Raw genomic sequence first — 13,985 nt, forward strand, 5'->3', positions numbered from 1 at the left:
GTAACGGCAGGCCTGGTGGTGACAAAATCTCTAAGCATTTGCTTATCTGTAAAGGATTTTATTTCTCCTTCACTTATGAAACTTAGTTTGGCTGGATATGAAATTCTGGGTTTAAAATTCTTTTCTTTAAGAATGTTGAATATTGGCCCCCACTCTCTTCTGACTTGTAGAGTTTCTACCGAGAGATCTGCTGTTAGTCTGATGGGCTTCCCTTTGTGGGTAACCCGACCTTTCTCTCTGGCTGCCCTTAATATTTTTTCCTTCATTTCAACTTTGGTGAATCTGACAATGTACGTGTTTTGGAGTTGCTCTTCTTGAGGAGTATCTTTGTGATGTTCTCCGTATTTCCTGAATTTGAATGTTGGCCTGCCTTACTAGGTTGGGGAAGTTCTCCTGGATGATACCCTGCAGAGTGTTTTCCAACTTGGTTCCATTTTCCCCCTCACTTTCAGGCACACCAATCCGACGTAGATTTAGTCTTTTCACATAATCCCATATTTCTTGGAGGCTTTGTTCATTTCTTTTTCCTCTTTTTTCTCTAGACTTCTCTTCTTGCTTCATTTCATTTGTTTGATCTTCAATCATTGATACTCTTTCTTCCAGTTGATTGAGTCAGTTACTGAAGCTTGTGCATTTGCCACGTATTTCTCGTGTCATGATTTTTATCTCTGTCAGTTCGTTTATGGCCTTCTCTGCATTGATTATTCTAGTTATCCATTCTTCCATTCTTTTTTCAAGATTTTTACTTTCTTTGCACTGGTTACGTTGTTCCTCCTTTAGCTCTGAGAAGTTTGATCAAGTGAAGCCTTCTTTCTCAGCTCGTCAAAGTCATTCTCTGTTCAGCTTTGATCCATTGCTGGTGATGATGTGCGTGCCTTTGGAGGGGGAGATGTGCTCTGATTTTTTGAATTTCCAACTTTTCTTCCTTGCTTTTTTCCCATCTTTGTGGTTTTATCTGCCTTTGGTCTTTGATGACGGTGACAAACTGATGGGGTTTTGGTGTGGGTGTCCTTTCTGTTTGTCAGTTTTCCTTCTAACAGTCAGGACCCTCAGCTGTAGATCTGTTGGAGATTGCTTGAGGTCCACTCCGGACCTTGTTTGTCTGGGTATCAGCAGCGGAGACTGCAGAAGATAGAATATTGCTGAACAGTGAGTGTTGCTGTCTGATTCTTCCTCTGGAAGCTTCGTCTCAGGGGTGTACCCCACTGAGCGAGGTGTGAGGTGTCAGTCTGCACCTAGTGGAGGATGTCTTACAATTAAGCTACTCAGAGGTCAGGGACCCACTTGAGCAGGCAGTCTGTATGTTCTCAGATCTCAAACTCCATGCTGGGAGATCCACTGCTTTCTTCAAACCCATCAGACAGGATCATTTACCTCTGCCAAGGTTTCTGCTGCTTTTTGTTTAGCTATGCTCTGTCCCCAGAGGTGGAATCTACAGAGACAGGCAGGCCCCCTTGAGCTGCGGTGGGCTCCACCCAGTTCGAGATTCCTGGCGGCTTTGTTTACCTACTTAAGCCTCAGCAATGGCAGGTGCCCCTCCCCCAGACTCGCTGCTGCCTTGCAGTTAGATCTCAGACTGCTGTGCTAGCAATGAGGGAGGCTATGTGGACGTGGGACCCTCCCATCCAAGTGTGGGATATAATCTTCTGGTGTGCCGTTTGCTAAGACCCTTGGTAAAATGCAGTATTAGGGTGGGAGTTACCCGATTTTCCAGGTGTTTTGTGTCTCAGTTTCCCTTGGCTAGGAAAAGGGATTCCCTTCCCCCTTGCACTTCCCAGGTGAGGTGATGGCTTGCCCTGCTTCAGCTGTTGCTGGTTGGGTTGCACCAGCTGACCAGCACCAATTGTCCAGCACTCCCCAGTGAGATGAACCTGGTATCTCGGTTGAAAATGCAGAAATCACCCATCCTCTGTGTCACTCATGCTGGGAGCTGGAGGCTGGAGCTGCTCCTATTTGGCCATATTGCTCCAGGACCAACAATATATATTTTTAGATTCCTTTATGTTGTTCAGTGTGGCTTCAGTTCATTCATTTTCATTATTGTATAGTATTCCATTATAGAAATGCAACACGATTTATTTATCCATTCCACCGTGAATAGGCATATAGACTTTGATATGGTTTAGGTATGTGTCCCTGCCAAAATCTCATGTCGAAATGTAATCCCCAATGTTGGAGGAGGGGGCCTAGTGGAAGGTGATTGGATCATGGGGGTTAGATTTCCCCCTTGCTGTTCTTGTGATAGTCAGTGAGTTCACATGAGATCGCGTTGTTTAAAAGTGTGTAGCACCTCCCGCTTTGCTCTGCTCCAGCTGTGTAAGACCTGCCTGCTTCACTTCACCTTCTGCCCTAATTGTAAGTTTCCTGAGGCCTTCCAAGCCTTGCTTCCTGTGCAGCCTGTGAAATTGTGAGTCAATTAAACCTTGTTTCTTTATAAATTACCCAGTCTCACGTAGTTCTTTTTTTTTTTTTTTTTTTTAGAGAGGGTCTTGCCCTGTCTCCCAGGCTGGAGTATGGTGTACAATCTCAACTCACTGCAGCCTTGACCTCCTGGGCTCAAGCAATCATCCCATCTTAGGCTCCCGAGTAGTTGACTACAAGTGCACACCACCACCCTCAGCTAATTTTTGTAGAGACAGGATTTTGCCATGTTGCCCAGGCTGGTCTCAAATTCCTGAGCTCAAGGGATATGCCCACCTTGGCCTCCCAGAGTACTGGGATTACAGGTGTGAGCTACCGTGCCTGGCCTCAGGTAGTTCTTTATCGCAGTGTGAAAACAAACTAATACAGACTTGTTTCCAGTTTGGAACATTCTAAGCAGGCTTCTGTGAATGTGTGTGTACAGTCTCTTGGTGCACACATGACCTCCCTTCTGCAGGACGCTAGTTCCCTCTACAGAGTCAGAGATCTATATTTTCAACTTCTCCATATAGTGCCAAATCATTTCCCAAAGTGATCATGTGTCCATAATTGGTGGGTTCTTGGTCTCACTGACTTCAAGAATGAAGCCACGGACCCTTGTGGTGAGTGTTACAGTTCTTAAAGATGGTAGTCCAGAGTCTGTTCCTTTAGATGTCCAGATGTGTCTGGAGCTTCTTCCTTCAGGTGGGTTCGTGGTCTCTGACAGGAGTGAAGTTGCAGACCTTGATGGTAAGTGTTACAGCTTTTAAAGGTGGTGCGTCTGGAGTTGTTTGTTCCTCCCGGTGGATGGGTTTGTGGTCTCTCTGGCTTCAGGAGTGAAGCTGCAGACCTTCATGGTGAATGTTACAGTTCATAAAGGCAGCATGGACCCAAAGAGTGATCAGCAGCAAGATTTATTGCAAAGAGCAAAAGAACAAAGCTTCCACTAGTGTGGAAGGTGACCCGAGACAGTTGCTGCTGGCTGGCTGGGCAGCCTGCTTTTATTCCCTTATCTGACCCCACCCACATCCTGCTGATTGGTCCATTTTACAGAGAGCTGATTGGTCCGTTTTACAGAGAGCTGATTGGTCCATTTTACAGAAAGCTGATTGGTCCATTTTGTCAGAGTGCTGATTAGTGCATTTACAATCCCTGAGATAGACACAGAGTGCTGATTAGTGCATTTACAATCCTCTAGCTGGACATAAAAGTTCTCCAAGTCCCCACTAGGTTAACTAGATACAGAGTACTGATTGGTGTATTTACAAACCCTGAACTAGACACAAAGTGCTGATTGGTGTATTTACAAACCCTGAGCTAGACACAGAGTGCTAGACACAAAAGTTCTCCAAGTCCCCACTAGGTCAACCAGACACAGAACACCGATTGGTGTATTCACAAACCTTGAGCCAGTTACAGAGTGCTGACTGGTGTATCCACAAACCCTGAACTAGACACAGAGTGCTGATTGGCACATTCACAACCCCCCAGTTAGACACAAAAGTCCTCCAAGTCCCCACTAGACTCAGTGGCTTCACCTAGTGGATCCCGTGCCAGGGCCCTGGGTGGAGCTGCCTGCCAGTCCCACGCCATGCACCCATACTCCTCAGCCCCTGGGCGGTTGATGAGACTGAGTGCCGTGGAGCAAGGGGCAGGCTGGCACTGCTGGGGGACCCGGTGCATCCACCGCAGCTGCTGGCTCAGCTGCTAAGCCCCTCACTGCCCTGGGCTGGTGGTGCCGGCCTGAGGTGGTGCTGCTCTGAGTGTGCGGCCTGCTGAACCTGCACCCACAGGAACTTGCACTGGCCTGTGAGCACTGTGCGCAGCCCCAGTTCCCACCCATGCCTCTCCCTCCCCACCTTCCCACAAGCAGAGGGAGCCGGCTCCAGCCTCGGCCAGCCCAGAGAGGGGCTCCCACAGTGCAGTGGTGGGCTAAAGGGCTCCTCAAGTGCCGCCAGAGTGGACACCGAGGCTGAGGAGGCACTGAGAGTGAGGGCTCCTAGTATATTGTCACCTTTCAATTATACTTACCCTGTATCCAGTAGTGAATGAGAGTTTCTGTTGGTTTTGCTTTTTCAGCTAGAAGTGAGAGGTAACAACCTGCCAGCAGCCCTCATTCGCTCTCCACCTCAGCGTCCACTCTGGCCATGCTCAAGGAGCCCTTCAGCCCACCGCTGTGCTGTGGGGGCCCCTCTTGGGCTGGCCGAGGCTGGAGTCGGCTCCTTCTGCGCACGGGGAGGTGTGGAGGGAGAGGCGTGGGCAGGAGCTGGGGCTGCACGTGGCACTTATGGGCCCGCGTGGGTTCCAGGTGGGCATGGGCTCAGCCCTGCACTCACCCAGAACCAGCACAGGCCGGTACCTGCTGGGCTTGACTGGGGGATGAGCTCCCTCCAGGCTGCCAGAGTGCCCTGGCTAGGTGCTGCAAAGTCCCACAGAGAGTGCCATTGAGAGGTGAAATTGGCTGGGCTTCTGGGTCAGGTGGGGACCTAGAGAACTTTTCTGTCTAGCTAAAGGTTTGTAAATGCACCAATCAGCACTCTGTATAATGGACCAATCAGCTCTCTGTAAAATGGACCAATCAGCAGGGTGTGGGTGTGGCCAGATAAGGGAATAAAAGCAGGCCACCTGAGCCAGCAGCAGGAACCTGCTGGAGTGCCCTTCCACTCTGTAGAAGCTTTGTTCTTTCCCTCTTCGCAATACATCTTGCTGTTGCTCACTCTTTGGGTCCGCACTGCTTTTAAGAGCTGTAACACTCATTGCCAAGGTCTGCAACTTCGCTCCTGAGGCCAGCGAGACCACAAACCCACTGGAAGGAACAAACAACTCCAGATGCACTGCCTTTAAGAGCTGTTAACAGTTACTGCGAAGGTCTGCAACTTCACTCCTGAAGCCAGCAAGACCACGAACCCACCAGGAGGAATGAACAACTCTGGATAGGAGGAACGAACAACTCTGAACACACCATCTTTAAGAACTGTAACATTCACCACAAGGGTCCGCGGCTTCATTCTTTAAGTCAGCGAGAGCAAGAACCCACCAATTCCAGACACAGAAGCAGTTAATTACTGGTATAATTATTTGTTGGTGCCTGGCGTCCTCATTTAACGGGGAAGCTGCATGGGTGGGGTTCAGGGCTGAGTCTGTGGTTTACTAGGGTGTCCCCACCTCTACTGCCCAGTGCCTGACACATTGCCAGTGCTCAATGTTTACTATGCAATGAATGGAAAAATCACCCTTGTCTACCGAATGTTGAGTCTCACATTTTAATTTGTGAATAATTTCCCCAGTTTTATAGCTTAGGAGTGTTCATGGATTGCTTTCCTGACCTGAGGTTCATGTTTGAAATTTACCCTAACCAGCCTGACTCTGCCACTCTCTGTTGCTGGCCTTGTCTGTCTGGAGGAAGGAGGAGGGTAGGTTACCTTCATGCTCACTGAGGCATCAGTGATAAGTGAAATTGATTATCTGCCCTAGGCCTGATTCAGCAGGAAGTATCGCAGACACCAACCACCATGCTGCCAGCAGTGGCCCGGGGCCACCGGGGCTGGTTTCATCCCTGTGCTAGGCTTTCTGTGAGGATGAGCAGCACTGGGATAGACCGGAAGGGCATCCTAGCTGAAAGGGTAGCCGTGGTCACAGGGTCCACCAGTGGGTGAGTGCTGGATTGCCCATGGGTCCTGACCCCTCACAGGGTCCTTGTGGCTTCCACAAGGACTCAGGGTTTCAAAGCAAGACCCAGCTTTATTTGCTGATTTCCAGAATTGGGTAGAGGAAGGACAGTGGGGAGAGGCTGAGGCTGACTTGTGCCCTCCATTTCTGCATCCAGGATCGGCTTTGCCATCGCCCGGCGTCTGGCCCAGGACGGGGCCCACGTGGTCATCAGCAGCCGGAAGCAGCAGAACGTGGACAGGGCTGTGGCCCAGCTGCAGAGGGAGGGACTGAGCGTGGCGGGCATTGTGTGCCACGTGGGGAAGGCTGAGGACCGGGAGCAGCTGGTGGCCACAGTGAGGCGGCAGGTGGTGAAAGGACACAGAGAAGGGAACATGCAGAACCTTTCCTTTACTGCTCAGACCTGGGAGGGGTCTAGAATACGTCCTGAGGCCGTGACTGTGCCCAGGCTGACCTTGCTGCCCAGAAGGTCCCTTGGGAAAGTGGCCTGTTCGTGAGAGGACCGTCACCCCACCCCCAGGCCCTGGGAGAATCATTGTGGAGGAAGAGTCTGAAGGGGTGAGGGAGGTCCCCAGAGGGACCTTCCTCTCTCGGTGCCTGGCCCCAGGAGCCTGCCCTTGGGACACCTAGGTCACTTTCCTTCAGGAGAGTTTGGTTTTTCACAGGAGCCTTGTAACCATTTCTGGTTGAAGCATCTGCTCTGCAAGCTTTGCCTAAAGGCCCTATGACCTGGACTGCCCTGGGAGGGAGAGCCCTCCTTAGGCTGTCTCCACACTCACCCAAGCCCTCTCCACAGGCCCTGGAACACTGTAGGGGCGTCGACTTCCTGGTGTGCTGTGCAGGGGTCAACCCTCTGGTGGGGAGTACGCTGGGGACCAGTGAGCAGATCTGGGACAAGGTGAGAGGCTTGCCCCCGGGAGGCGGCTGAGGGCCCGATGCCAGCTCTGCACTGGGCTCCAGCATGCCTGTGCCCACTAAGGCTCTCTGTTTCCCTCCAGAGGTTACTGGAGAAGCAGGCCCTGGGTGGTAGTCCTGCCTGGCTAGCTGTCTCCCAAAATGTGCCCGGATGCTACTTTCTGGCTTGTTGATTCTTAAATCTGGCCCCTACGCTTTCCACTTTCTTTTCTCTTCTCATCCTTTTTGCATTTAATCATTCAGCAGATATTTACTGCTGTGTGCCAGGCACCCGCATTCCAGGCTCTAGGGATACAGCTGTGAATGGTTAGTCAGAGTCTCTTTGTAAGAGTCAAGCATTTCTGTGTGTGGCACCCTTTTGTAGGGGGAGATACAGGTACTGTGTTTTTCTTTGGTGACCTGTGCCTCTTGCAGAGACTCTCTGTCTCCTAGAAGGGGGCTCCTCATTGAGTCTACCCGAACTTGCTGTCAGGACCAGATCCAGCCATCAGCATTCTGGGGGATTAGACATCCCAGCCTGCTGCCAGCCCATTTAAGGATTCTGCCACCTGGTCCACAAGGGACTGGAGAGACCTTGTAAAATGCCTTGAAGCCCATCTTGGGCCTAATTGTTCCCCAACACTCTCATGTTTTGTTCCCTGTTCTCTCTGTCAGAATGCATGGTGATGAATCTCATTCTTTCTGCCATTGTGAGCATTCCCCACTCTGCCCTAAGCACTGGGTCAAAGTGTTTCCTGCCTTCTGGCCTTAGTGTGTTCTGCCTTCCTTAGTTCCTGCGCTCTCATTTGCCAACATCATCTTCAGGCTGGCCCCTCCCTTCTATCTGCCCTTGGCTGGGTGCCCTTGGCTACATCCTCAGAGATGATCTGAAATTTGAGCTCCCTGCAGCCCCTGCTGAGCTGCTTCCCCAGGCTCTTTAGCTGTATTCTTAATGCCTCCAAAGGATCATTTGTGAGTTTATAGCTGGGATTTTATTGCTGACAGTCTCCTAACCCTCCTGAATCATTTTCCTGTTTAGCGTCTCAGTTCACAGGATCACGACTCTTTTTCTCGAAACTGTTTGCAGTCTTCCCTCCTGAAGCTGAGGGCAGATGCCAACAATCTGACCTTACTTTCTCTGATTCTCCCCTGTTCTCCAAGGACTTGGCCTTCAGTGAGCGATTCTATACCACTGGACAGAAATCATTGATGACTTGTCCCCGATCACATCTGCCATCACCTCGGAGGTGAAATTGTCACAAAATGAGTTTAGAATTTACCAGATGCTCTGCTTTCAACTAAATGCAGTTTTCAGTAGGTGTCCTGTAAGGAGAATTCCTTACCACTCATCTTATTCTTGAGCCAGTTTTGAGGCCATCTCCAGGTAGACCCCTCCTTCTCTCCAGCAGGTTTCACCATTAGGGAAACCTCTAATCTGTTAAACCACCAAAACCACATCACCTCCATCCTTCTCCTTACCCAGTGACTCCAGCGTGCACCCTCTTTCAGGTTCATGGGTAGTTCTCTGCTCAGGACTACTTGGCACACAGAGCTACTCTCTCTTACTTTCTAATGGGGGCAGTTTTCTTCATCAAGGGAGGGAGTCTCACCTTTTCTTTGGCATGGGTTTTGTTCCTGAGTCTCGGAGGGACCTTACCTCAGCCCATCACTCAGCCTGATGCACATGGAGTTTTGGACAGATATCCTGTGGGCTGGTTGGGGTCTATTTTGTCCAGAAAACACTTGCAGCTAGCCTAATCCTCAATTCCTTCTTATTAGGGACCTCAGGGTGGTACCCCCTTCTGACATCTGGGCCACTTTTGCAGTCATGGGGGGTCATCCCCCACACTGGCAACATGTCGTCAAATGGGCCACAGCAACATTCAGCTTAAGTATTTCCCCCGCCCACATCCAAGGGATTGAGTGGGCATGAGATCAGGGAGTGGAAAAAACATTGAACAGTCCTGGTCAGTTGCAGATGTGCAGTCTCATTCCCTAGAGATGCAGGATGCAGATGACCTGAATCAGGACAGATCCCTGCAGGAGGGGATCCTGGTGCCATGTTAGTCCCACTTGGCACACTGCCCTAGCTCCCAGGCTCCGCCTCTGCATCTTTCCTTGCCACTTCCTCTCTCACTTCTCCCCTGTTCCCAGACCCACCAGACAGATCCTCCAGAGTGTCAGGACCTGTGTGGCTTAGCCTGGATTCAGACTTTAGTCACAAGCAGGATCAGCATAGACATCTAGCTCCCAGAATGGCAATTCTGTTTTGTCTCCCTGTTTGTATTGGCTGCAGGAAAGCTCAGGGCCAAGTCTGTGATAATCTGGTGTGTGTAGGCCTTCACAGCCTGCGTTTTGGTAACCAAATAATAGAATAAATGCTCAGTCCTTATCACATGCTGTGAACTGTAGGCACCAACCTCACTCTTGCTTTTTCTTATTTTTCTGCACTGATTTTTCCTTTTCTCCATTTCTTCACACATTGTACCTATTTGATTTGTTTCATGCTGTTGCATTGTGAGTATGCCTTAAATTCTATGGGGACAAGGCGAGAGCACAAGCAAATGAAAGCTCAGAGAGACAAGGCTGTTCCAGAAATCTCCCTTACTTCTAGCACCTGCTTCCCTCCATCAGACTGTCTTCAGTCTTTCTCCAGAGGCCTCTGCTTACAGTTTGTTGTTGCTGTTTTTTCAAGAGACAGGATCTCACTCTGTCATCCAGGCTGGAGTGCAGTGGCATGATCATGGCGCACTGCGGCTTCAAATTCCTGGGCTTAAGGGATCCTCCTGCCTCAGCCTCCTGAGTAGCTAGGATTACAGGTGTGCACCACCACACCAGGCCAATTATTTAAAAAATTTCTCATAGAGACAGGGTCTCACTATGTTGCTCAGGCTGGTCTTGAACTTTTGACCTTGAGTAATCCTCCTACCTTGGTCTCCTAAAGTGCTGAGATTACAGGCATGACCCACTGCCCCCAGTCCCCATTTTCTTTAAAAGGCCTGAACATTTCCTTCCTCGTGTCAGTCCTGAACAATTCACATTTTCAGGGCTCTGCTCACAGGCCTGTGACTTAACCTACCTGCCTATGAAACCATTAGCAAATTGGAAATATCTCTTGCACCAGTCAGAAGGGGGATTAGTTTCTCTTATCTGCACACAAATTGGGTCTGCTGCACAAATTACGGGGCTCCAAGTGTCTTATGAGATCAGGGCCTGGGCTGACCATGTCTCTGCCCTCATCCATGCTCTACTCTGATTTCAGATCCTAAATGTGAACGTGAAGTCCCCAGCCCTGCTGCTGAGCCAGTTGCTGCCCTACATGGAGAAGAGGTACTGCAGGGTGGAGGTGGGGACCAGTGGGAGTTGGGGACCTGAGTTGGGCACCAAAGTAGAGTCAGTAACACAGCCGGTAGTGGGTGGAAGACAGAAGAGGTCTCTCTGGGATCTCCACATCCCTTATCTTGTCCTGCCTCATCTTCTGTGTGGCTGCCATTCCCAATTCCAGTGGCTGCAGGATGAGAGCAGTATTCCAGGAGCCCAGGCATAGTCTCCTTGGCCTTGACATCAGCAGGTTTGGGACAAGGCTATGCTTTAATTCCTTGACCTTGCTGGCTGGTCATTGTTACCTTACCTGCTCTCTGTTCTTACCAACTTAAAACCAATGACAGGGTTAGCCCCATTCCTCTCCATAGGAAAAAGCCTTCCTCATGCCCGCACTTGGTCTTCAGGGACCCTGCCTGTGTTCTAGGTCCTGCAGATCTGACAGTACTCCTCACAGACACACCCTTAGGAACTGGCTAGGGGCTGTCTTCAGTAGAAGGAAAGTTCCTGACCGTCACTTCTGGTCTCCCTTGCCCCATCTGCTCCTTAGAGGTTGCCCATGGATAGGCACTCACCATCAGCCTTGGGTGCCTGTTCACCAAATCCACCCTGCCCTCTCCTTCAAGCACCTGGCAAGAGAGGAAGCAGAGTATAAGGATTCTGAGCATGGACATTGTATTTATGAGAAATAGGGATGGAATCCCAGCTCTGCCATGTATTGGCTGGTACTAAACCTCTCTGAGCCTCAGTTTCCTGAACTCTGAGATGAGGATAGTAATAGGACCTGTGTTGCTTCTGTGAGGGTTACATCATTTAATGACCGCATGATGGTATCACCATCAGTGGTAAGCTCTTAGCTTCAGCTTCTCTTGTGTTTGTCTCATCTCAGGAAGGGTGCTGTCACCCTGGTCTCTTCCGTTGCAGCTTATTTTCCAAGAGTGGTAAGTGCTTGGTCCTTGCGCTCCTGAGTGGTGTAGGGTGAGGGGCAACTTTGTCCTCTTCCTCAGAGCCTTACAGAGAAAGTGCCTGGGACAGACTCCCACCATCCTCCTGCTGCCCTGGGCTGAGCTTGTCTCCATGTGGGTGGGAGGGCTGCTGCGCCTGTGAGAGCCTTGTAGGTGAGAAATCTAACCAATGCTTTCCCTCACTCTCCCATATCCTAATCACTCTCTCAATTCCCCTCCCAGGAGCTAGGTGTCTACAATGTCAGCAAGACAGCACTGCTGGCTCTCACTAGAACATTGGCATTGGAGCTGGCCCCCAAGGACATCCGGGTAAACTGCCTGGTTCCAGGAGTAATCAAGACTGACTTCAGCAAAGTGGTGAGGATTGGGTGTGTCCTCCATCTCCCAGTCTGGCTAAGTGGGAACCCTGTCCAGTGACTGAGGGATAAAGGGGTGACTGAATCCTTAGGTCAGCAGGCCTATGACTGAGGTCTTCATTGTTCTCTGAACTCAGCCATGGTGCAGTCCCTCCATCCTGAGAAGATGCTCCTTCTTTTGAGAAGGGCAAACCTGCCCTAGGTGCTCTGCCTCGTGGCCCTCCTGGGGCCCTGCCCATCTCCTTGTTTTAGTAGCACTGACTCTTTCATTTCTTCCCTTTCCCCAGTTACATGAGAATGAGTCTGTCTTCAAGTACCTCAGGGAGTATCATCAGATGCAGAGGCAAGTGGGATTTGGAGATTTGGTGGTCTGTGTGTGGCTGGGCAGGAGCAGTTGAGTCTATTGCAAGAGCAGACCCCTCCCTGTCATCTGACCATTCTTTTTTGCTGAAATCTGGAGTCCACATGGCCCTGGAGGGTGCAAGTAGCCCTGCTGCGTCCACCTCGTTCCCCATAGAGCCCACTCCCACCTATCGTCCGTGAGCCCCAGAGCAGCAGAATCAGTACAAGATGCTTGACTCTGTGTCCTCCTTCCATCCAGGTTTGGGGAGCCGGAGGACTGTGCAGGAGTCGTGTCCTTCCTGTGCTCTCCAGATGCCAGCTACATCACCGGGGAGAACATCGCAGTGGCAGGCTTCTCCTCTCGGCTCTGAGGGGAGTGGTGGTGGCTGTGCAGCTGTGGTCCCAGGCCCAGGAGCCTGAGGGGGTGTCTAGGTGATTCTTTGGATCTGGAGACAGGGTCTGCCATTCTGCCAGACTAGAAATTTGGGGACTTACTCATGCTAGGCTCGAGGGAGAAGAAAAACCCTTCAGTATTATCCTTAGGACTTACCTGAACGACTGTTGTAGATTTGGCTGATCCACTCAACATGTGGGGTTCTCGGTGTGGGGCTGGGGAGCTGAAGGATTTTATGGAGCTGTTGCTGTGGAGGAACCTTAAGGGAAAGGAGTAGAAGCTCAGGCCTCTGAAGGATCTCAGCTCCTCCTCTCTGTAATTTGTGCTTTAAGCATTTTTTTTCCCTAAAATAAACTCAAATTTATCCTCAAGTCTGGAAGCATCTGTCAAGGGTAGAGCCCAGAGCAACATGGTGGGAAGAGGCCTCTACCGCCAGCTGCCCTGAGCTTGTTGCAGACACACGGAGGTGGGAGTGAGTGTGCTGCCTTGCAGAAGGCTTTGTGTGTGCTCCATTATCTGAACTGGGCCTGCTGGGGGCTCAGCAAGGTGGTGGTGGGTGACGGTGGAAAGATTCTGGGGTTCTCCCAGGGGTCCTCCAGGCTGGTACTTCTTAACATTTTCTGGGCCACACAGGCCTTTGAGAACCTAGAGAAAACAGTTATACCAAATCTTGCGCATAGTTCCAGTTAGAAGAGAGTAGTCAGAGCTGAAGTTCTTCTTGGGGTGAACACACGACTGTCTTGGAAAGGGCTCTGTGTATTGTCCTGAGTCATATTCGGGGGCACCACCCTCTGTGCATGCATACCCAAGCTCAGCCCAGTGGAGGGGCAACAGCGGTCCTCAAGTTTCCTGTGGCCCTGAGCACCCCTCTTGTCACCCATAAGTGTTGTCCTGTACCAGTCCAGAGGGAGGAACTGAGACAAGACTTCCAAGCTGATCCCCAGCATTGGTCTCATGGAAGCCCTTCAACAATGCCTCCTCTCCACACCACCTGGGGACGGGTCCTTATGGAGTGAATAGTTCAGTTACAAAAGCATTTGTGCATCTTACTACAAGCTATGCATTGTGCCAGGCACCCTGGAGAACACGGACGTAAATAAGACCAAACCTCCCTCCAGGTCTTTCAGTGTGGTGGGAAAACAGAAGGTGGAACACTCATCAGAAAATGAGGCAGAACATGTTTATTCATTTGATGCATTTATTGACTATCACTCTGTGCCAGTCACTGTTCTAGGAGCTTAGGGTATAGCAATGAACGAAACAAAATTTGCTGCCCTGTGAGCTCACATGCTAGTCAGGAGAGACTGTAATAAATAACAAACATATGTAGTGTTAGTAGGTACAGAATAAAAAAGATAAGGAGTAGGGCAGAGGAGTTGAGGGTGTGGGGGTGGTGGGCAAGCCAGGGTAGGTACATAATATGCAAAGCTTCACAGGACCACAGAGGACCATGGCTTCCAGTGAGGCTGGTGGAGGTGCCATCGGAGCTGAGACCCTCATTAAACATAAGAACAAATTGGGTTGCAGGAATGCTGTCTTTCAGTGGGAAAACCAGGATCTGAACAGGTGGCACTGTTAATGGTGAAGGGATAAATGCACCTCTGGGATCCTCAAGACATGGGAAGAAATATTATAGTAATGGAC

General features: G+C 50.4%; 1 protein-coding gene across 2 annotated transcripts in view; it reads left to right on the top strand.

Moving 5' to 3' along the window:
* Positions 1-12,712, top strand: part of DHRS2 (dehydrogenase/reductase 2) — a 16,693-nt gene extending 3,981 nt beyond the window's left edge. Inside the window, exons 1-9 of one of the 2 annotated variants that reach the window (XM_017864198.1) lie at positions 5,407-5,468; positions 5,875-6,052; positions 6,227-6,404; positions 6,866-6,967; positions 10,226-10,293; positions 11,174-11,225; positions 11,472-11,606; positions 11,893-11,948; positions 12,207-12,712. In XM_017864198.1, coding sequence (XP_017719687.1) covers positions 5,913-6,052; positions 6,227-6,404; positions 6,866-6,967; positions 10,226-10,293; positions 11,174-11,225; positions 11,472-11,606; positions 11,893-11,948; positions 12,207-12,318 — 843 coding nt within the window. In that variant the 5' untranslated portion in view covers positions 5,407-5,468; positions 5,875-5,912 and the 3' untranslated portion in view covers positions 12,319-12,712. Of the gene's footprint in view, positions 1-5,406; positions 5,469-5,874; positions 6,053-6,226; positions 6,417-6,865; positions 6,968-10,225; positions 10,294-11,173; positions 11,226-11,471; positions 11,607-11,892; positions 11,949-12,206 lie in introns of those variants that run through there. The other variant, XM_017864197.1, reaches the window with a different exon arrangement.
* The last annotated feature ends 1,273 nt before the right edge of the window (positions 12,713-13,985 follow it).

The sequence above is a fragment of the Rhinopithecus bieti genome, unplaced genomic scaffold (genome assembly GCF_001698545.2).
Source record: "Rhinopithecus bieti isolate Rb0 unplaced genomic scaffold, ASM169854v2 scaffold_74680, whole genome shotgun sequence".
Lineage (NCBI taxonomy): Eukaryota > Metazoa > Chordata > Mammalia > Primates > Cercopithecidae > Rhinopithecus > Rhinopithecus bieti.